General features: G+C 44.8%; 1 protein-coding gene across 1 annotated transcript in view; it reads left to right on the top strand.

Moving 5' to 3' along the window:
• LOC135881171 (microsomal triglyceride transfer protein-like) overlaps positions 1-17,330 on the top strand; it is a 36,515-nt gene that overhangs the window by 16,765 nt on the left and 2,420 nt on the right. Inside the window, exons 7-16 of the mRNA XM_065407719.1 lie at positions 455-608; positions 2,818-2,975; positions 3,887-4,055; positions 5,515-5,622; positions 5,751-5,963; positions 6,700-6,914; positions 8,751-8,848; positions 11,220-11,341; positions 16,503-16,730; positions 17,129-17,253. Of these exons, the coding sequence (XP_065263791.1) occupies positions 455-608; positions 2,818-2,975; positions 3,887-4,055; positions 5,515-5,622; positions 5,751-5,963; positions 6,700-6,914; positions 8,751-8,848; positions 11,220-11,341; positions 16,503-16,730; positions 17,129-17,253 (1,590 nt within the window). The remainder of the gene's footprint in view (positions 1-454; positions 609-2,817; positions 2,976-3,886; positions 4,056-5,514; positions 5,623-5,750; positions 5,964-6,699; positions 6,915-8,750; positions 8,849-11,219; positions 11,342-16,502; positions 16,731-17,128; positions 17,254-17,330) is intronic.

Here is a 17,330-nt window from a genome sequence, read left to right as displayed (position 1 = left end):
AGTACAAAACACACCCCAAAATTAGCTACCTTGAAGGCTCCTCCCCTCTTCTTCATTTTCCCCTTGCACCTTCTGAAATACTAAATGCCCTTCATTTACCACTAGGTCCATTTCACTTCACCATAGGATAAACCAGTGGTTCTCAAACTTTTGTACTGGTGACCCCTTTCACACAGCAAACCTCTGAGTGAGACCCCCCCTTATAAATTAAAAACACTTCTTTATATATTTAACACCATTATAAATGCTGGAGGTGAAGCGGGGCTTGGGGTGGAGGCTGACAGCTCACGACCCCCCACGTAATAACCTCGTGACCCCCTGAGGGGTCCCCACCCCCAGTTTGAGAACCCCTGGGATACACCATACTGATACCAGCACATGTCCTGACCAACCTCTAAGCAAAGGGAGGTTTAAAAGATGAAATCCTTCTCAACAGCCTCTTTTCTCTCATCAGACAGCAGCTTGAACTTGTGTCTTCTTCGATGCCTGGCCCTGCAGAGACTCCTGGACAAAGCCTTCAGGAAGCTCTGGCTGGCATACTGGAAAAGCACCAGCCTATAAGCACAATTAGCGAGCCCTTCAAGAGGACCTGCATGCAGTGCCCATCAGTGAGTAGCACCAAATGCTTGCAGAAGAATTCTCTTTCTAATGTGACACTTGGAAATGTAAAACAAAGTGAGATCTAGCTGGAGAAGGCCAAAGGGCCTGAGAAGTTTAAATAGAAAATCAGTACACACTGTGATGGCAAGGAAGGGCCAACAGCAGCTACACAGCCAGTATCTATCACTGTGAGAATAAACACAATGGCTCAAAAGAATTCCCTGGCTAACTTTGACCCGGGCAGTAGGTAGGGAGATTGTCCACCAAAGTCTCATGATCACAAGGGCTGCTTCATCTCATAAAGTAATGAAGTACTAGTGTAAAGACACTTTTTCTAGTGTGCCCACAGGGAGAAAAGCAACTAGAGATTCTTCCTCCAGGCAACACTTACGTCAGGTATTCTTATAGTTTTCCATAGTTCCTCAGTCTGATTGGAATGTTATGCAGGGTCCCCAAAGTGCCGCATAAGTTTTCAAAATGTTATTGTTCATCTGCAGCACTGGAATAAAGGGCTCTCTGAGTAAACCCATGCAGTGTGGTAAGCCGGTCTGCTGTTGTATACTCTGAAATAATACACACTCAACAATGGACATTAAAACTATTGTACTGAGAGAGGAAATATTGCCCAAGATACTTGGGCTACACTCCATTGTTTTTGGAAGTGTGATGGGTTCTTTAATAGCACCTGAACAGTAGCCACCAGAGATGGAAAGAAGGAACCGTGGGTGAAAGTTTCATACCAAGGACAGCACCCCTAACAATGCCCATGTTAAACATTCTTTGTATTCTAGTGGTGCCCAGGGACCCCAGCTGAGATGGAGACCCCCTTTGTTCAAAGCCCAGTAAAAAGGATAGTAAGAGCCAGCCTCTGCTCCAAACAGCTTATAGTCGAAATAGACAAGACAGAAGGGAAACAGAAGCGAGAAGTCACTTGCCCAAGGTCACACGGCAGTGTAGTGGCACAGTCAGGATCAGAATCCAGGCCTTCTGACTCCCAGTCCAGTGCACTATCCACTGGACCATGCCTTGTACAGGTTATCTCATTAAAGTGGTCAGACCCTTGATAGAGTTCCAAGCCCTCATTGTACCAGTTGGGGCTATTAAATTGTCACTGCACAGCATGTTTCCCTCTCATGTCTGTTCTTCAACACATGCTTCACAGACCAGCCCATTTAAATGCATTTTCTCTGGTTTTGTGATTTTGTGGATGGAGCAGTTGACCTTAGCCATCAAAGTTTTCAATTTCATGTCAGGTTGCATGCCAAAGGCATAGCCCTCTGCTCCATTATGAACCCACTTTCCTGATTGGTCAGAGGTACTGTCTAGTTTCTTGTCAGGTGTTTGGCCTCAGTAACTAGTCCTGGAGGTTCACTGCTCACATGCTTTTCTTTAAGAGCTTTGATGATTGAAGGTCTGGCATTGAAATTATTAGCTTTTCAAGGCTGGTGCTTTAACTCCCCTGCTTGATCTTTTTGAAAGGGTGATGAGAAAACTACAGCAGGAGAACACCTGGTGTCTGAGACTCCTGAGAGCTGAGTAGGAGTAACTTGCCTTGCAAATAGAGAGGCCAAGATTCAGCTCCCACTTCTCATTCTTCACACTGTAGTTCTTCGCTTTGTAGTTTCTGCATGTCCAAAGTTGTCAAGTCCACCCATGTTCCCTGTGAGGGAGCAGAGGTGTTTAGTAGCCTGGAGCCACACTTCTGTGAACTTGTCAGCCCACATAATATAAGTGGAGTTGAAATGGGTCAATACAAGGCACTACAGAAGGAAGGAATGCGGTTGATGCAGAAGGTAGTACTCTTCCCTCTGAGTCACTATTTAATCAGTGTCCCAGTCTGGTATTGCAAGGGGAGGGGGGGAAATGATGGAGAATTTGCAGCTGGCAACTGAGATCTTGATTGTCTCTGGTCATTGAATATCTCATGGACTTTTTACAAGAATAAAGATATTAGTCCTGGCCAAATTCCAGCTGGATCATAATATTCTGCCTACCAAAATTCCCCTTACAGTGACATGCTATTCTTTATTTCTGTCCTAAATATTTGGATCTAATGTTGTTGCTAACTGTGGAAAGGCTGCCAATGTCCATGCCAGAGATGGCTGCATTTAAGGGATGGGTGAAATAATCCCTGTCTTTATACTGTGTACATTTTGTCCCATGCTATGGCATCTATATAAAATTGCCTTTATTGATAATATGAGTGTTTGTTTTCAGCTCAAAACATATTTGAGGACTCTTGGTAACAGGAGAGTCAAAATGGATGTCTCCAAGGTGTCGACAACCTGGCAATTCCACAGGTTCATCCAGATGCTGCGTAGTGCCAAGAAGAGGGATGTCCTCCAGCTGCTGAGGAAAGGTCCGGAGAAGATGGTGTAAGTAAATTCCCCAGTGACTGTCCAGAAAAGGCAGCAGCCATTCTTACAGACACCTGTGCACAGGGCAGTTTCTGGACTCATTTTAATGATTAACCACATTTCATTCAGGCAGACGCAAAAAGGGCACATTATCATTCCCAGTATCTCAAATGACCAGTCTGAAGAAGTTCGAGGGCCACTTTTTTTAAGGACTTGGCCTTTTCTTACAAGGTACCATAAGTTAATTGGATGTGTTGCAGATTCAGCACATTTTAGAGTAAACGCTCTGGTGAACCTTTCAGAGACATGTGCCCCATATAAATGCAGATCCCTGCTCTACATGTCCCATTCAGTAATTCCAGGACAATGTCATTTTTCACTTCCTATGCTGAACTGTTGCATGGTGTTACCGTGCGCTTTTAAAGGCTGCTGCCTTCCACCCAAGAGGTGGTTGCATTTCAGTGCTAGGTGAAATCCATATGTGATTACATATATATGGTTCCAGTTCAGCAACTGGTGTAAATTAGCTCATTTATGGATGAAAGCTTCTCTAGAAATGGCAGCTAATTATTTATTTTTATAATTTATCCAATTGAAACTGCAAAGGGTGTTTATATAGGTAGAATGTAAGTTGAGCTGGAATTACCCTGCACACTTTTGAAAAGCCTCTGGACCAAATTTAGCCCTGATGTAAGTGGGTGCAGTTTCACTGACTTCAATGGAGGACTGAATTTACTTCCTTATCTGGAACCGGGGGAAACAGAAACAAGGGATCAAATTCTCAGCTGGTATATATCGGTGTGGGTTCATTTGACTTTAATGGACCTATGCCAGTTTACACCAGTTGAGGATCTAGCCCCAAGTGCTTCCATCCTCCCCATGTTCAGCTGTACATGGTGCACATAATTCGCTTTCTCCTCTCATTCCAGTACCTTCTTCATTGATGCTGCAGTTGCTGCCCAGTCAACAGCTTCCTTGGCAGCTCTCTCTGAATTTCTGGATTTTAGCAACAAAGGACAAGTGCCCCTGCTAGAGCAGTTTCTCTATGCTGCAGCCTTCTCTCCTCGGCCCTCAAAAGAACTTCTGCGCCTGGTGCTAGTAAGTCAGAGGCATTTCCTCACTCCCCTTCTGCTCTTTGGTGATACGACTACTGGATTTGGGCTTCATCCTGCTCCCATTAAGTTAAGGAGAAACTCTCAGTGACTTCAGTGGAGCAAGATCAAGCCCTCACAAAGGAGAAAGATAAAATGCTAAGTATGTCCTTTGTCCATCCTAGCATTTAATGAAGGGACTTTAGCAGCAATCCTCATGATTTTTGACAAAATGCTGCCCTGTATTAAAGGGAGCAAGTTACCTAGTTGTATTGACTAGAACTGGTTGAAATTTTTTCAAATAAGATGGGTTTTTTCCCCCCATCAAAAATGGTTTGTTTGGGAAATGAAATTTTACATGAAAAACGGACTCTCTTTTTCATTATTTTTCTATTAAAAATGTATCAAAATCATTACGGAAATGGTTATTAACATGTTAAACTTACTGAAAAACAGATTTGATAGTCAACAAAAAATCACTAATGCTGTTAATTAACATGTCAATAACAATTGAAAAAAATTCAGACAATGAATGAGTTCATTTTGATCTCAAAGTGGAAATAATTCTGAAATTGCAACATTTTTTACAAATCTCTTTTCTCCAGCCAGCGTTGATGTTGACATCTCAATAACTGTACTTACACAAGGCCACAGGGAGTGGGGAGGGAGGAAAGGGAAATGAGGAATTCTGTGAAGCAACCCCTAAAACCACGGTTAGCTCGGGCAGTCTGAGATCAGAGGGGCACTGAGAATGATCTCCTGCCGCCATGTTGTTATGTAGGAAGGCAAACCTAAGATGAAGTTGGAGTTCCTTTTTACATTTCTGGAGTAACCAGTGGGCCAGTAGGAGTGTTCCAGGCTGGCCTCAGGACAGAGCACAGCCTCATACCATCCACACTAGTGGAGCCTATGAGAGCTTGGAGGGAAGGTGTTTTTACACCTCTGTTGACAAAGAGACTTCCTTTGCTCAACAGTAATCCAATTATGGCCCGGGGTTGGCCTTCAAAGGGAAGCCTGTGCAGCCCTCCTCAGCTAGAGTTCTGAGACCGCATAAAGTAAAAGAAGGGTTTATACTGGAGGGAAAAGCTGGCCAGGATCTTTAGGACTCCATCCAAGACACGCAAAATCCCACCAAAGGGATTAAGGTGGGAGAGGAAAATTCATTTCTGTGTAAAATCCCTCTATTTAAACTATTATTGTACATGAATACTTGAAATGGGAATAAACATTCTGAGGAAATAGGTGGCATGGCTTTAGATCAGTGAGCTGATATAGACAATAAAAGCTTAATTGCCTGTTACGGAAACCTGAATATTGTGGGACTAGGCCATGAATTGCCCCCTCCCAGGCAGATGAAAGCAAGACTAGAGAGACTCTCTCAATAAACCCTTTGGGGTAATAACTAAAACATATTCTCTCTCTCCCCCCCATGTCCTGCCTTCATTTCGTTACACCCACTCTCCCAGGACAAGCTGAATGGAAAGGAGTTAGACCCTGCCATCTGGGAAACAGGGATAATTGTCATTGGCTCGCTAGTTGGCAAGCTGTGCCGGATGAAGCTGTGTGGATTGCAGGTGGGTTTCCTGACAGGATTGCTTCAGTTATTCTTTTTAGCCCTCCCCTTTTTTCCCCACAGCTGCCTAAAAATTGTGTCATGCTTCTTTTTCACCCTGCTCTGTTTCTCCCTCCTCCAAATAAACAGGAAGTAGGACTTGGAATGGAAACTGTTCTGAGAAGATTAAGAGACACCAAGGAGAATTCTGAGATAATCATTTACCTGTTGTCCCTGCAGAATGCCCTGCTCCCAGAAACCATTCCTACTCTCCTGCATTATGCAGAAGAAGGGTCAGCAGGGGTCTCAGGTACAGCAGTATCTGCCCTACAAAGGTTCTCCTCTCAGCATATCACTGGTGAGGTATGGAACGAGCCTACTTAGAATCAGAGCTTTTCCTTATGCGTTTAAAACACCCTTCCATGAAGCAGCCCAGGTATCTGTGTCCCAGGAAGTGTATGGGATATCATTCTCACCAAGTCACTTTGTAACTACCAGCATTCTCCATCTTTCACATCTGGGAGATAATGCTTCCTTAAATTTTAGCTGCTATTCCCAGAAGTTCCTCTGTCCTGCACTGAGAAGGAAATAAGTGGTGTGCTTGCCCCATGGTGCTTAGATGGATGTATCCAATTAGCAGAGTCTCTGTGTGATGACTGGACTTGCTGAGACTTGTTCTGCACATTACTGGAGCTGAAATTAACTGGGAGCTTTGTGGCTCATAGACATTAGCCATACCTGGGGAGCCAGAATGGAGACTCCCTTTACCCAAGTCAGTAGGAAATGTGATAGTCTTTTCAAATCTGATAGTAGTTCCCTAGATCTCAGCCTGTCTTTCTAACACCTAGAGGTCTCTCAACTTTCCTTTCCGAGAGAGCATTCTCCATGCCTTGCCACCACTAGGAGAGATGCCATCTAGATTAGGAACAGGAGGCAGCTCTGCAGGGCATTGGTGATGACTATACTTCTGGGTTTTTTCCTGGAGTTGTAAATAGTAGATCTTCTGTTCAAAGCCCAAAGTGTAGTGTGAGATGCCATAATTATATATTTGGTGTTGGGAATGGTGAGAAGTAAAGTTTTAACTATATTGTGGCATTAGGTGAAAAAGGCAATGAGGAGGATTTTCCATCAGAAAAGCAGAAACTATGAAAAAACCTCTCGACTAGCTGCTGCTGAAATTCTGTTGGATAATGAGCCTTTGCCCATGGACCTCACCAATATCCTGCTGGCCACCAGAGACCTGGAAGCAGAAATGTCAAAATTTTTACTTTCGAAAATCCAGACTAGTTTACATTCTCACCATCACCCAGCCAGGTGAGTATGGAGACTGGAAAGTATTAATTGTCACTCTAAGACCCAAATCCCTTTTCCCCTTGTTCTTCCTTTTCCTCTCTTTCACATTCTCTCCAACATTCTCTCTCTCCACTCTCATCTGTTAATCTTTCCTTTTTTGTTGTTTTTTCCCTTAAGCAGACTAATTTGATTTAAATTCCCAGATTTGTTGCCTCAATCCAGTGGTATTCCATGTGTGGTTGCCAGTTCAAGGCAGTAAACAATATAATACGGAACACCAAAATGACAGTGTAAAAACTGTAGAAGTGTTCGGAAGCTATCTATAAATTATGAGCAATTATATTAGTCTCTCCAGATTCTCAAAAAAAGCCCAACCCAACACCTGACTGAAATGCAAAAGTTTTTGAGCTAGGCAAATAGTGATAGACTCGAGGAGCTCAGTCTATTTAGCTTAACAAGACAGAAGGTTAAGGGGTGACGTGATCACAGTCTGTACGTACTTACATGAGCAACAAATATTTGATAGTGGGCTTTTTAATTTAGCAGACAAAGGATAACAAGACCCAATGGCTGGAAGCTGAAGCTGGACAAATTCACACTGGAAATAAGATGTAAATTTTTAACAGGGAGAGTAATTAACCACTGGAACTATTTAAGGCATGTAGGGAGTGATTCTCCCTCAGTGGCATTTTTTAAATCAAAATTGGATGTTTATGTTAAAGATACACTGTAGTTCAAACAGGAATTATTTTGGGGGAATTCTATGGCTTGTTGTATACAAGAGGTCAGACTAGATGATTATAGTGGTCCCTTCTGGCCTTAGAATCTATGACATATCGCACCAATGTATTTGAATACATTTATTCAGGTAAAAAAGTGAATCCAGTTCAAAAGTATTCACGGCCTCTTCATTCATTTTCTGTAAACATTCATAACAAGCAACTTTTCATTCACAAAAATATACACAGAAAGGGAAAGTGTTGTAATGCTCCAATGAACAGATATTCACAGGAGTGTTCACATAACCATCTTGAAAGCTCTTTGGGGATTTGGAAGTCATCCAGTCAAGAAAGAAACAATACCATGGTCACCTACATTACAATCACATGCTTGAATAGTAAATTAGAAATAGCCATTAAACAAAGCAGTGCTCATGGTAAATCGTTTGTAAGCAATTCACAGGCCAGGATATGTTTGCACAAACCAGTTCTTAAATCATTCTGAACAACAGACTAAATGATAAAAAAAAAAAATCAGTCAATTTGCAGATAATCCACCAATAGAAGAAGATTAAGTTTACTGACCACATTGGCCAATGTGAATACTTCAGCCAGCTCTAGCACATCACATTCTATTCTTGTAGGACTAAAACTACACCCAGGCCAAGGAAACCCTGAGCTAGGAAAGGCTTTTATACCATTTCACAACTCCACTCTGCTCCACCCTCTCTTCCTCATTTTCTTCTTCTGTCCTGCTCCATGTTCTTCTGTCCCGCTTATGCTGTAGAACCATTAATTACAACCACCACTAAGGCTCAAACTTATGCATGTCATGAATAGTTGCTCATGCCATAGGGGATATTGCTGAGCTATTTTCTCCCTCCTTTGGGAGATACAAAAGAAGAGAAAGATTATAAAGGAGCTTGTTTAAGTAAAGCTGTTTTATGCCATTTAAATTGTTCTTAACGTGTTGTTAAATATATATATATAATATTTAAGTGCATATCTCCTACCCTCCCTATAAAACCTTCCAAAATGGCAGCTGCCTTTTCTGAGTTTCTATTTAGATTCAGACAATAGATTTTCCTCTTTTTCTGCCCCACCCATACACACCTTTTCCTTTTTTTTTTTTTTCTAGGAAAGCAATGAAAGAAATTCTGAAAGATCCACAGATCAATAATTACAACTACCTCTCCAAAGCTGGCAGTTCCTCTTCTTTCTCAGGACCCTTGGCAGGTGACAGCATGGACAAGATTATGTTTAAGTTCATCTCAAAAGACCAAGTGAAAGTGGTCTTGTGGAATCCATTGTCAAGGGGCACTGGGAGTTACAAGGGATCTCTAACTTGTGTGACTGTCCCAAATTTAACACGAGGTGGCAAGAGTCCTCTGTATGTGTCCTGAGATGTCTAAGCACATTGGTTATTTCTCCATTAGCTCTAGTTGCATGTACTTTAAAAGCAGTGGAGAAGGACAGGCAATGGAAGGATATGTGAGGGAAAGAAACTGCTGTGGTAGGGCCACCACAATCCTAAAGCTGGCTCTACACGTAGAGAGTAAAATGACTTCTTTATGGAATGAGGCACAAAATCAGTCAGACATAGTCACACATTAGCAGAGCCATTGTTCTTGATTCTTTGCAAAGCGTATCAGTGCCACTCTGAAGCTGGCTGTGTGGAGTGATGTCAGACACACACCACATCATCCAAATACATCTGTTTCTGACATACTGCTTGTCAAAGGGCACCCCCACCCTGGAGCACCCTCCTGTAACAGCTACAGCATGCCAAGAATGCCTGTCTCAGTTTCCCCTTTCAGAGGCCCCAGTAACTCCACTTCAGGTTCGCTTAAATAATACCCCTACCACACCCCGGGTATATAGTCCTTAACACCCCATTCTTCCCAGCAGGCCACTTCCCACACCACTTTCTTTGTTGGGAGTCTTTCCATGCCATACTCCAGTGTCTTCCACCACACCTAGGCTCCTTGTCAGGCCTCTTCTGTCTCTCTGCCAGGATACCCACACCAGCCCTTCCAGCTAGAGTGGAACCCCACCTCTTCCCAGTAGGAACCCCCACAGCCTTTGTGCTGGGAGGTCATCCTCGCCAGGGGAGAATCCCTCACTCCCCCATCCCTCTCACTGTTCTGCTAGATCTAGGTCTCCAGGATGGAAGTGCCAGTAGATAATCCCCTCCGCTGCTCCCTAGCCTTCAGCCCTCTCCAGCCCTGAGTTGCAGCTCTCCAGCTTAGAGCCAGCAGGCACTTCCCTCAGCTGCTCTCTGGCTTTCAGCTCTCTCCAGCCTTTCAGCTCCATTGCTCTGGTTTGGGGAAATCAGCCAGCAAAACCACTCTTGTTGCTCTCCTGCCTTTAGCCTTCCCCCAGGAACCACCTACAGCTTTCTTCCAAGACTTTTCCACAACCCCCTGGTCTCTGGCAGCTCTCACCTATTCTTTTCCTGATTGACTTGGCCAACTCTAACTCACCAGGTTGGTTGGGGTCAGGGTCAGAGATGCTCGCTCGCTCCCCCTTCCACCACCATCCCATGCCATATCTAGGGCCCAGCCAGGTACCCTCTTTTAAGCCCAACTTGGGGAGTCAGCTGACCAATCACAGGTGCATTGGCCTCTTCCTCTTAAAGGACCAGTGCCACCATGTGGTACTTCTTCCCACACACTTTGTACAAACACTGATCATGCCAGTATCACAGTTCTCCCAGAATCTGCTAGCACAAGAGATGAGCCAAATCTAGGACCTAAACCTGTGGTAGATCGCTTGTGTGATAGAACACTGCTGCTATTGCTAGGCCAAGAGACTAGCTCTATTCCTGATTATTTCTTAATTCATTAGAGTATTTTAATAAGCTTTTCAAAGGGGCAGATCCTTAGCTGATGGCTGTGACAATTTACACAACCTTTATGATCTGCCCAAATATTTTTATCCCCACCCTCCAGCTCTCATTTCTGTCCCCATTCATAGCATTTCACCCTTTTACCTTTTAATTGTCTTCCTTTGTATATCCTCAAAGGATATTCTGGGCATGCAGAGGCAAACTAAATGGGAGTCAGGAACATTTTAGGGCTAATCCTTTGATTATTATAAGTTTGGACGGAGATGAAATTCCCTCATATTTCAGCTTCTTGGTCAGACTGTTAATTGTTAGTGTATGGGACTGTGCTGTTCATCTACCATAGCCTGGAAGGGAAGAGCTATTGAATATAATGATATGATCTAAATGGGGTTAGTACTTACCAAAAGGCCTCTAGCCTCTTGTCTGATTTACCCAGAAACCCAACAGGTTATATAGCAAAGTATTGTTTCCTGCACCCCCATCAGAGCTCTTCTGTACTTTGAGTTATAATTCCACTGAAATTGACACCTTGAACACAGAAGACCACACTGGAGTTCTCTTCATTCCCATGGCAGAATCCTCAGATCTTCCCATTATATTACATGGGAGGCCGCCAAGCTCTTTATTTTCCAGTGAGATAGTTGCAAAGTGTCCCTCCCCTCAGCCATTACTGGAATGTTTTAAAAATGGATGTGTAACATTTTGCCAGTGATGACTGCTGTGCAGCTCTACTTGTTGGTGTCTCTTTCTGTCTTTCAGTCACTGATGACATGCTGTCCACTTTCAGTCTGGAGCTGCTATTCACTGAGAGTGGTCTCCTGAGGAAGAGTGTCTCAGGTTTCATGCTGCGAAGCCATGGCCACCAGCTTCAGGCAGCTCAGGTCTGCTATCAGGTTTTGTCCCTAGATGTGAAACTTTAGATGACTGAACAACAGATACACATGCGGGAACCCAGGACTCCTGCATTGTGCCAGCAGACATTCAATAGCTCCTCTTTAACCTTCCTTGTAGGCCTGGGGGGTTCCTAATATTTGACTTGGGATCGGTTTTGTTCAATATCTTCATTAATGATCTGGAGGATGCCGTGGATTGCACCCTCAGCAAGTTTGCAGATGAAACTAAATTGGGAGGAGTGGTAGATATGCTGGAGGGTAGGGATAGGATACAGAGGGACCTAGACAAATTAGAGGATTGGGCCAAAAGAAATCTGATGAGGTTCAACAAGGACAAGTGCAGCGTCCTGCACTTAGGAAGGAAGAATCCCATGCACTGCTACAGACTAGGGACCGAGTGGCTAGGCAGCAGTTCTGCAGAAAAGGACCTAGGGATTACAGTGAACGAGAAGCTGGATACAAGTCAACAGTGTGCCCTTGTTGCCAAGAAGGCTAATGGCATTTTGGGCTGTTTAAGTAGGAACATTTCCAGCAGTTCCAGGGACGTGATCATTCCGCTCTATTCGGCATTGGTGAAGCTTCATCGGGAGTACTGTGTCCAGTTTTGGGCCCCACACTACAAGAAGGATGTGGAAAAATTGGGGAAAGAGTCCAGCGGAGGGCAACAAAAATGATTAGGGGGCTGGAGCACATGATTTATGAGGAGAGGCTGAGGGAACTAGGATTATTTAGTCTGCAGAAGAGAAGAATGAGGAGGGATTTGATAGCTGCTTTCAACTACCTGAAAGGGGGTTCCAAAGAGGATAGATCTAGACTCTTCTCAGTGGTACCAGATGATAGAACAAGGAGTAATGGTCTCAAGTTGCAGTGGAGGAGGTTTAGGTTGAATATTAGGAAAAACTTTTCACTAGGAGAGTGGTGAAGCACTGGAATGGGTTACCTAGTGAGGTGGTGGAATCTCCTTCCTTAGAGGTTTTTAAGGTCAAGCTTGACAAAGCCATGGCTGGGATGATTTAGTTGGGGTTTAGGTCCTGCTTTGAGCAGGGGGTTGGACTAGATGACCTCCTGAGGTCCCTTCCAACCTTGATATTCTATGATTCTATGACTTCATGTACCCATTCAGAAGCCCTCACAACAGAGAACATCTGCTGCATCTAGCCACACATAGGAAGGCTTAATACCTTAGCTGCTTGTTATTCACTGTTCTGAAGTGAGAACCAGGGCAAACCTGCTGTTTTAAGAGTGCCTGCACTGAAAGTTGCTCACCTTGGGTAAATGTCCCACATACGTCAATATTTTCCTGACATTTGTATTCATCATCTATCTATGGATATATGGGCCCATATCCTCAGCTGGTGTAAATCAATCTCATTCCATTGACTTCAGTGAAGTTGCACCTATTTATGCCAGCTGAAGATCTAGCCCATGGCATCTTCAAAAAGACTGGAACAGAGACACTCAGGGCTGGCTCTGGCTTTCTGGCCGCCCCAAGCAAAAAAACAAAAACAAAACCTGCGGCGCGGCCGGAGCCAGGGTGCAGGGGGACTCCCTGCCCTGCAGATGTGCCCCGGCTAGCGGGGGGGGGAGGGAGCAGGGGGAGAGAGAGAAGGGGGGCGGCCAGGGCTTCAGCGGGGCACTGCCACGTGGCCCCTCCCGCCGTGCCCCCTGCCGGGAGGGCTCCGCACCGCTCCCGTCGGCTGGGAGGGAAGGACGCGGGCTGCCCTGCCGAGCTTGCTGCAGGGTGCTCCCGTCCTCCACGCCGCTGCCCCCTACAGGGCGGCTGGAGCGGAACAACAACAACAAAAAAGCGGCCGTGCCGCCCTAGGATTGGGCGGAATGCCGCCTCCTACAAGCTGCCGCCCAAAGCACCAGCTTGCTCGGCTGGTGCCTGGAGCCGGCCCTGGAGACACTGCTGTTATATTGATGTTTTTAAATTTACTACTACAAAGACTGAGTGAAATCCTGGCCCCTAAAGTCAATGGGAGTTTTGCCATGAATTGGTCCAGGGTTTCATCCCAAAAGTCATTAGATAATAACTGGTTTTAGAGTGGTAGCCGTGTTAGTCTGTATCAGCAAAAACAACGAGGAGTCCTTGTGGCACCTTAGAGACTAACAAATTTATTTGGGTATAAGCTTTTGTGGGCTAAAACCCATAGAGACTGTCCGGTTTGGCCAATGTACATGGCAGAGGGGCATTGCTGGCATATGATGGCATATATCACATTCTATTCAAGGGACACCATCACAGGACCTAACCACATCAGCCACACCATCAGGGGCTCGTTGACCTGCACATCTACCAATGTGATATATGCCATCATATGCCATCCCTCTGCCATGTACATTGGTCAAACCGGACAGTCTCTATGCAAAAGAATAAATGGACACAAATCAGACATCAAGAATTGTAACATTCAAAAAACAGTAGGAGAACACGTCAGTCTCCCTGGTCACTCAATAACAGACTTAAAAGTGGCAATTCTTCAACAACAAAATTTCAGAAACAAACGCCAATGAGAAACTGCAGAACTGGAATTAATTTGCAAACTGGACACCATCAAATTAGGCCTGAATAAAGACTGGGAGTGGATGGGTCACTACAAAAAGTAATTTTCCCTCTGCTGATACTCACACCTTCTTGTCAACTGTTGGAAATGGGCTCGCTTAAAGTCACATTTTTCAGGAACATAACTACAACTTAAGCGGGGAGTTACTGTAATAACTGTTATCCTGAATGTCCAAGTAGAGGTTGGGTGAAATCTGGAAGCTGCTAAGTGCCCCCATATTTTGAGAAACTTTCCTCGCACGTTCATGCTTAGTGTGAGACGCAATTTTACATCATGGTCTGATCCACATTTGACACAGTGCAAGGAGATCTGAAACCCCTCTAAGATTTCTATGGTGCTAATCACTCTGTAGGGTTGATTGCAAATGGAATCTTTGTTCTATCTATCTATCATACTTATATGACCCCCATCACTGTAGTATCTGATCATCTCACCATCTTTAATGTATTTATCCCACAACACCCCAGTGAATTAGGGAGTTGCTATTATGCCCATTTTACAGATGGGGAACTGAAGCACAGAGAGCTCAGAGACATGCCCAAGAACACTGTGATGGAGCAGAAAACTAAACCCAGTCACCCAAGTCCCCAGCTGGTGTCCTAACCACTGGACAGCCTTCCTCTCTACTTTAATTAACATCCTTAAAATAAACAATATCAAATACTAGAACCTGATTCTCCACTGCTTTGCCACCTGTGTTATCATTTACACTCATCCAAAATTGGTGTAAAATAATACCAAATCAGATCAATAGTGTTTTGCAATCACTTTGTTCAACTTAAATGACTGCTCAAAAGATAGGCTAGTGTTGTATCAGGCTCACTGGGCTTTAAATATAATCACTTCCCAGTTCACTAGGCCCATGGGTAGATATTACTTGAATCAGTAGTACAGTAATGTAAGATGCCAACCAACTGCTCCCAATACAAGTGTTTCTATCAGTACATCAGCAGGTTCTTTATCCAGCTTTCCCTAGTGGAAGCATCCAAGGGTGCTAAAGGAGTTGGCGGATGAGATTGCAGAGCCATTAGCCATTATTTTTGAAAACTCATGGCGATCGGGGGAGGTCCCGGATGACTGGAAAAAGGCTAATGTAGTGCCCATCTTTAAAAAAGGGAAGGAGGAGGATCCGGGGAACTACAGGCCAGTCAGCCTCACCTCAGTCCCTGGAAAAATCATGGAGCAGGTCCTCAAGGAATCAATTATGAAACACTTAGAGGAGAGGAAAGTGATCAGGAACAGTCAGCATGGATTCACCAAGGGGAAGTCATGCCTGACTAACCTAATTGCCTTCTATGATGAGATAACTGGCTCTGTGGATGAGGGGAAAGCAGTGGATGTGTTATTCCTTGACTTTAGCAAAGCTTTTGATACGGTCTCCCACAGTGTTCTTGCTGCCAAGTTAAAGAAGTATGGGCTGGATGAATGGACTGTAAGGTGGATAGAAAGCTGGCTAGATCGTCGGGCTCAACGGGTAGTGATCAATGGCTCCATGTCTAGCTGGCAGCCAGTTTCAAGCGGAGTGCCCCAAGGGTCGGTCCTGGGGCCGGTTTTGTTTAATATCTTTATTAATGATCTGGAGGATGGTGTGGACTGCACTCTCAGCAAGTTTGCCAATGACACTAAACTAGGAGGCGTGGTAGATACACTAGAGGGTAGGGATCGGATACAGAGGGACTTAGACAAATTAGAGGATTGGGCCAAAAGAAACCTGATGAGGTTCAACAAGGACAAGTGTAGAGTCCTGCACCTAGGACGGAAGAATCCTATGCACTGCTACAGACTAGGGACCGAGTGGCTAGGTAGCAGTTCTGCAGAAAAGGACCTAGGGGTCACAGTGGACGAGAAGCTGGATACGAGTCAACAGTGTGCTCTTGTTGCCAAGAAGGCTAGCGGCATTTTGGGCTGTATAAGTAGGGCCATTGCCAGCAGATCGAGGGACGTGATCGTTCCCCTTTATTCGACATTGGTGAGGCCTCATCTGGAGTACTGTGTCCAGTTTTGGGCCCCACACTACAAGAAGGATGTGGAAAAATTGGAAAGAGTCCAGTGGAGGGCAACAAAAATGATTAGGGGTCTGGAGCGCATGACTTATGAGGAGAGGCTGAGGGAACTGGGATTGTTTAGTCTCCAGAAGAGAAGAGTGAGGGGGGATTTGATAGCAGCCTTCAACTACCTGAAGGGGGGTTCCAAAGAGGATGGAACTCGGCTGTTCTCAATGGTGGCAGATGACAGAACAAGGAGCAATGGTCTCAAGTTGCAGTGGGGGAGGTCTAGGTTGGATATTAGGAAACACTATTTCACTAGGAGGGTGGTGAAGCACTGGAATGCGTTACCTAGGGAGGTGGTGGAGTCTCCTTCCTTGGAGGTTTTTAAGGCCCGGCTTGACAAAGCCCTGGCTGGGATGATTTAGTTGGGAATTGGTCCTGCTTTGAGCAGGAGGTTGGACTAGATAACCTCCTGAGGTCCCTTCCAACCCTGATATTCTATGATTCTATTCTATGATTCTATGAAGTAGTGAAGGTCAACCCTTGAGGAAGCTTTGCCTTGTGCAGCACATTTTCTCTGCTTGTGTATTTTAGGTCTCTATTGAAGCCCAGGGGTTGGAATCTGTGCTGGGAGAGAGTAACCCTGAAGGAGAAGAGGAACAGGAGCTCATGGCTGGGATGTCTGCCATTTTCTTTGACGTCCAGTTACGGCCAATTGTTTTCTTCCAAGGGTATACAGATTTAATGACCAAGGTCCTCTTAAGCAGCGGAGAGCCAACCAGCGTGGTCAAAGGGACTGTCCTGCTGATGGATCATGAACAGGTAATGGCTGTATGATATGCGGACCTTCCCTCATCCAAGCTGCCTGTTAAACAGCGCCATGGTACACTGCAGCGTAGTGAATATTCTGGAGGGGGCCTGCTTGCAAGCCATCGGCTCATGACCCATATTCATGATGGTGCCAAATCTAACCATGGGATGGCATTGATCAAAGGATGTTAAGAATTGGTTTTCTGAGTTGGCTTATTAGAGGTGGGTTCTGCACTGCCATGTGGGAGACCTGGCTTCAGTTCCTGTCTTCCCCACCCCAGCCCAGTAGGCGTTGGGAGTGCAAAGTAGGCAGCGTCCCCTCTGGCCAGCTGTTGTTTAATATTTTTGTATGAGCACCTAAGATCAAGAAAAGTGCTTCCAAAATAAATACGCTCTTTTCTGTTCTACAGGCAATTCCACTTCAGTCTGGACTGCAAACAGTGGTTAAACTTCAGGGGGCACTTGGGTTAGATATTTCAGCCAACATTGATATGAATTTATGGGAGCAAGAATCAAGAACCAGCGTCAAAACAAGGTAAATGAGTGAAAACTTATTTAATCTCTGAACACTCAGGAGACTTAGCAGGAACTAGCGTAAATTAGAACAGCCTC

The sequence above is a fragment of the Emys orbicularis genome, chromosome 7 (genome assembly GCF_028017835.1).
Source record: "Emys orbicularis isolate rEmyOrb1 chromosome 7, rEmyOrb1.hap1, whole genome shotgun sequence".
Lineage (NCBI taxonomy): Eukaryota > Metazoa > Chordata > Testudines > Emydidae > Emys > Emys orbicularis.
The sequence above is the reverse complement of the archived record's forward strand: the minus strand, read 5'-3'. Positions and strand labels throughout refer to the sequence as shown.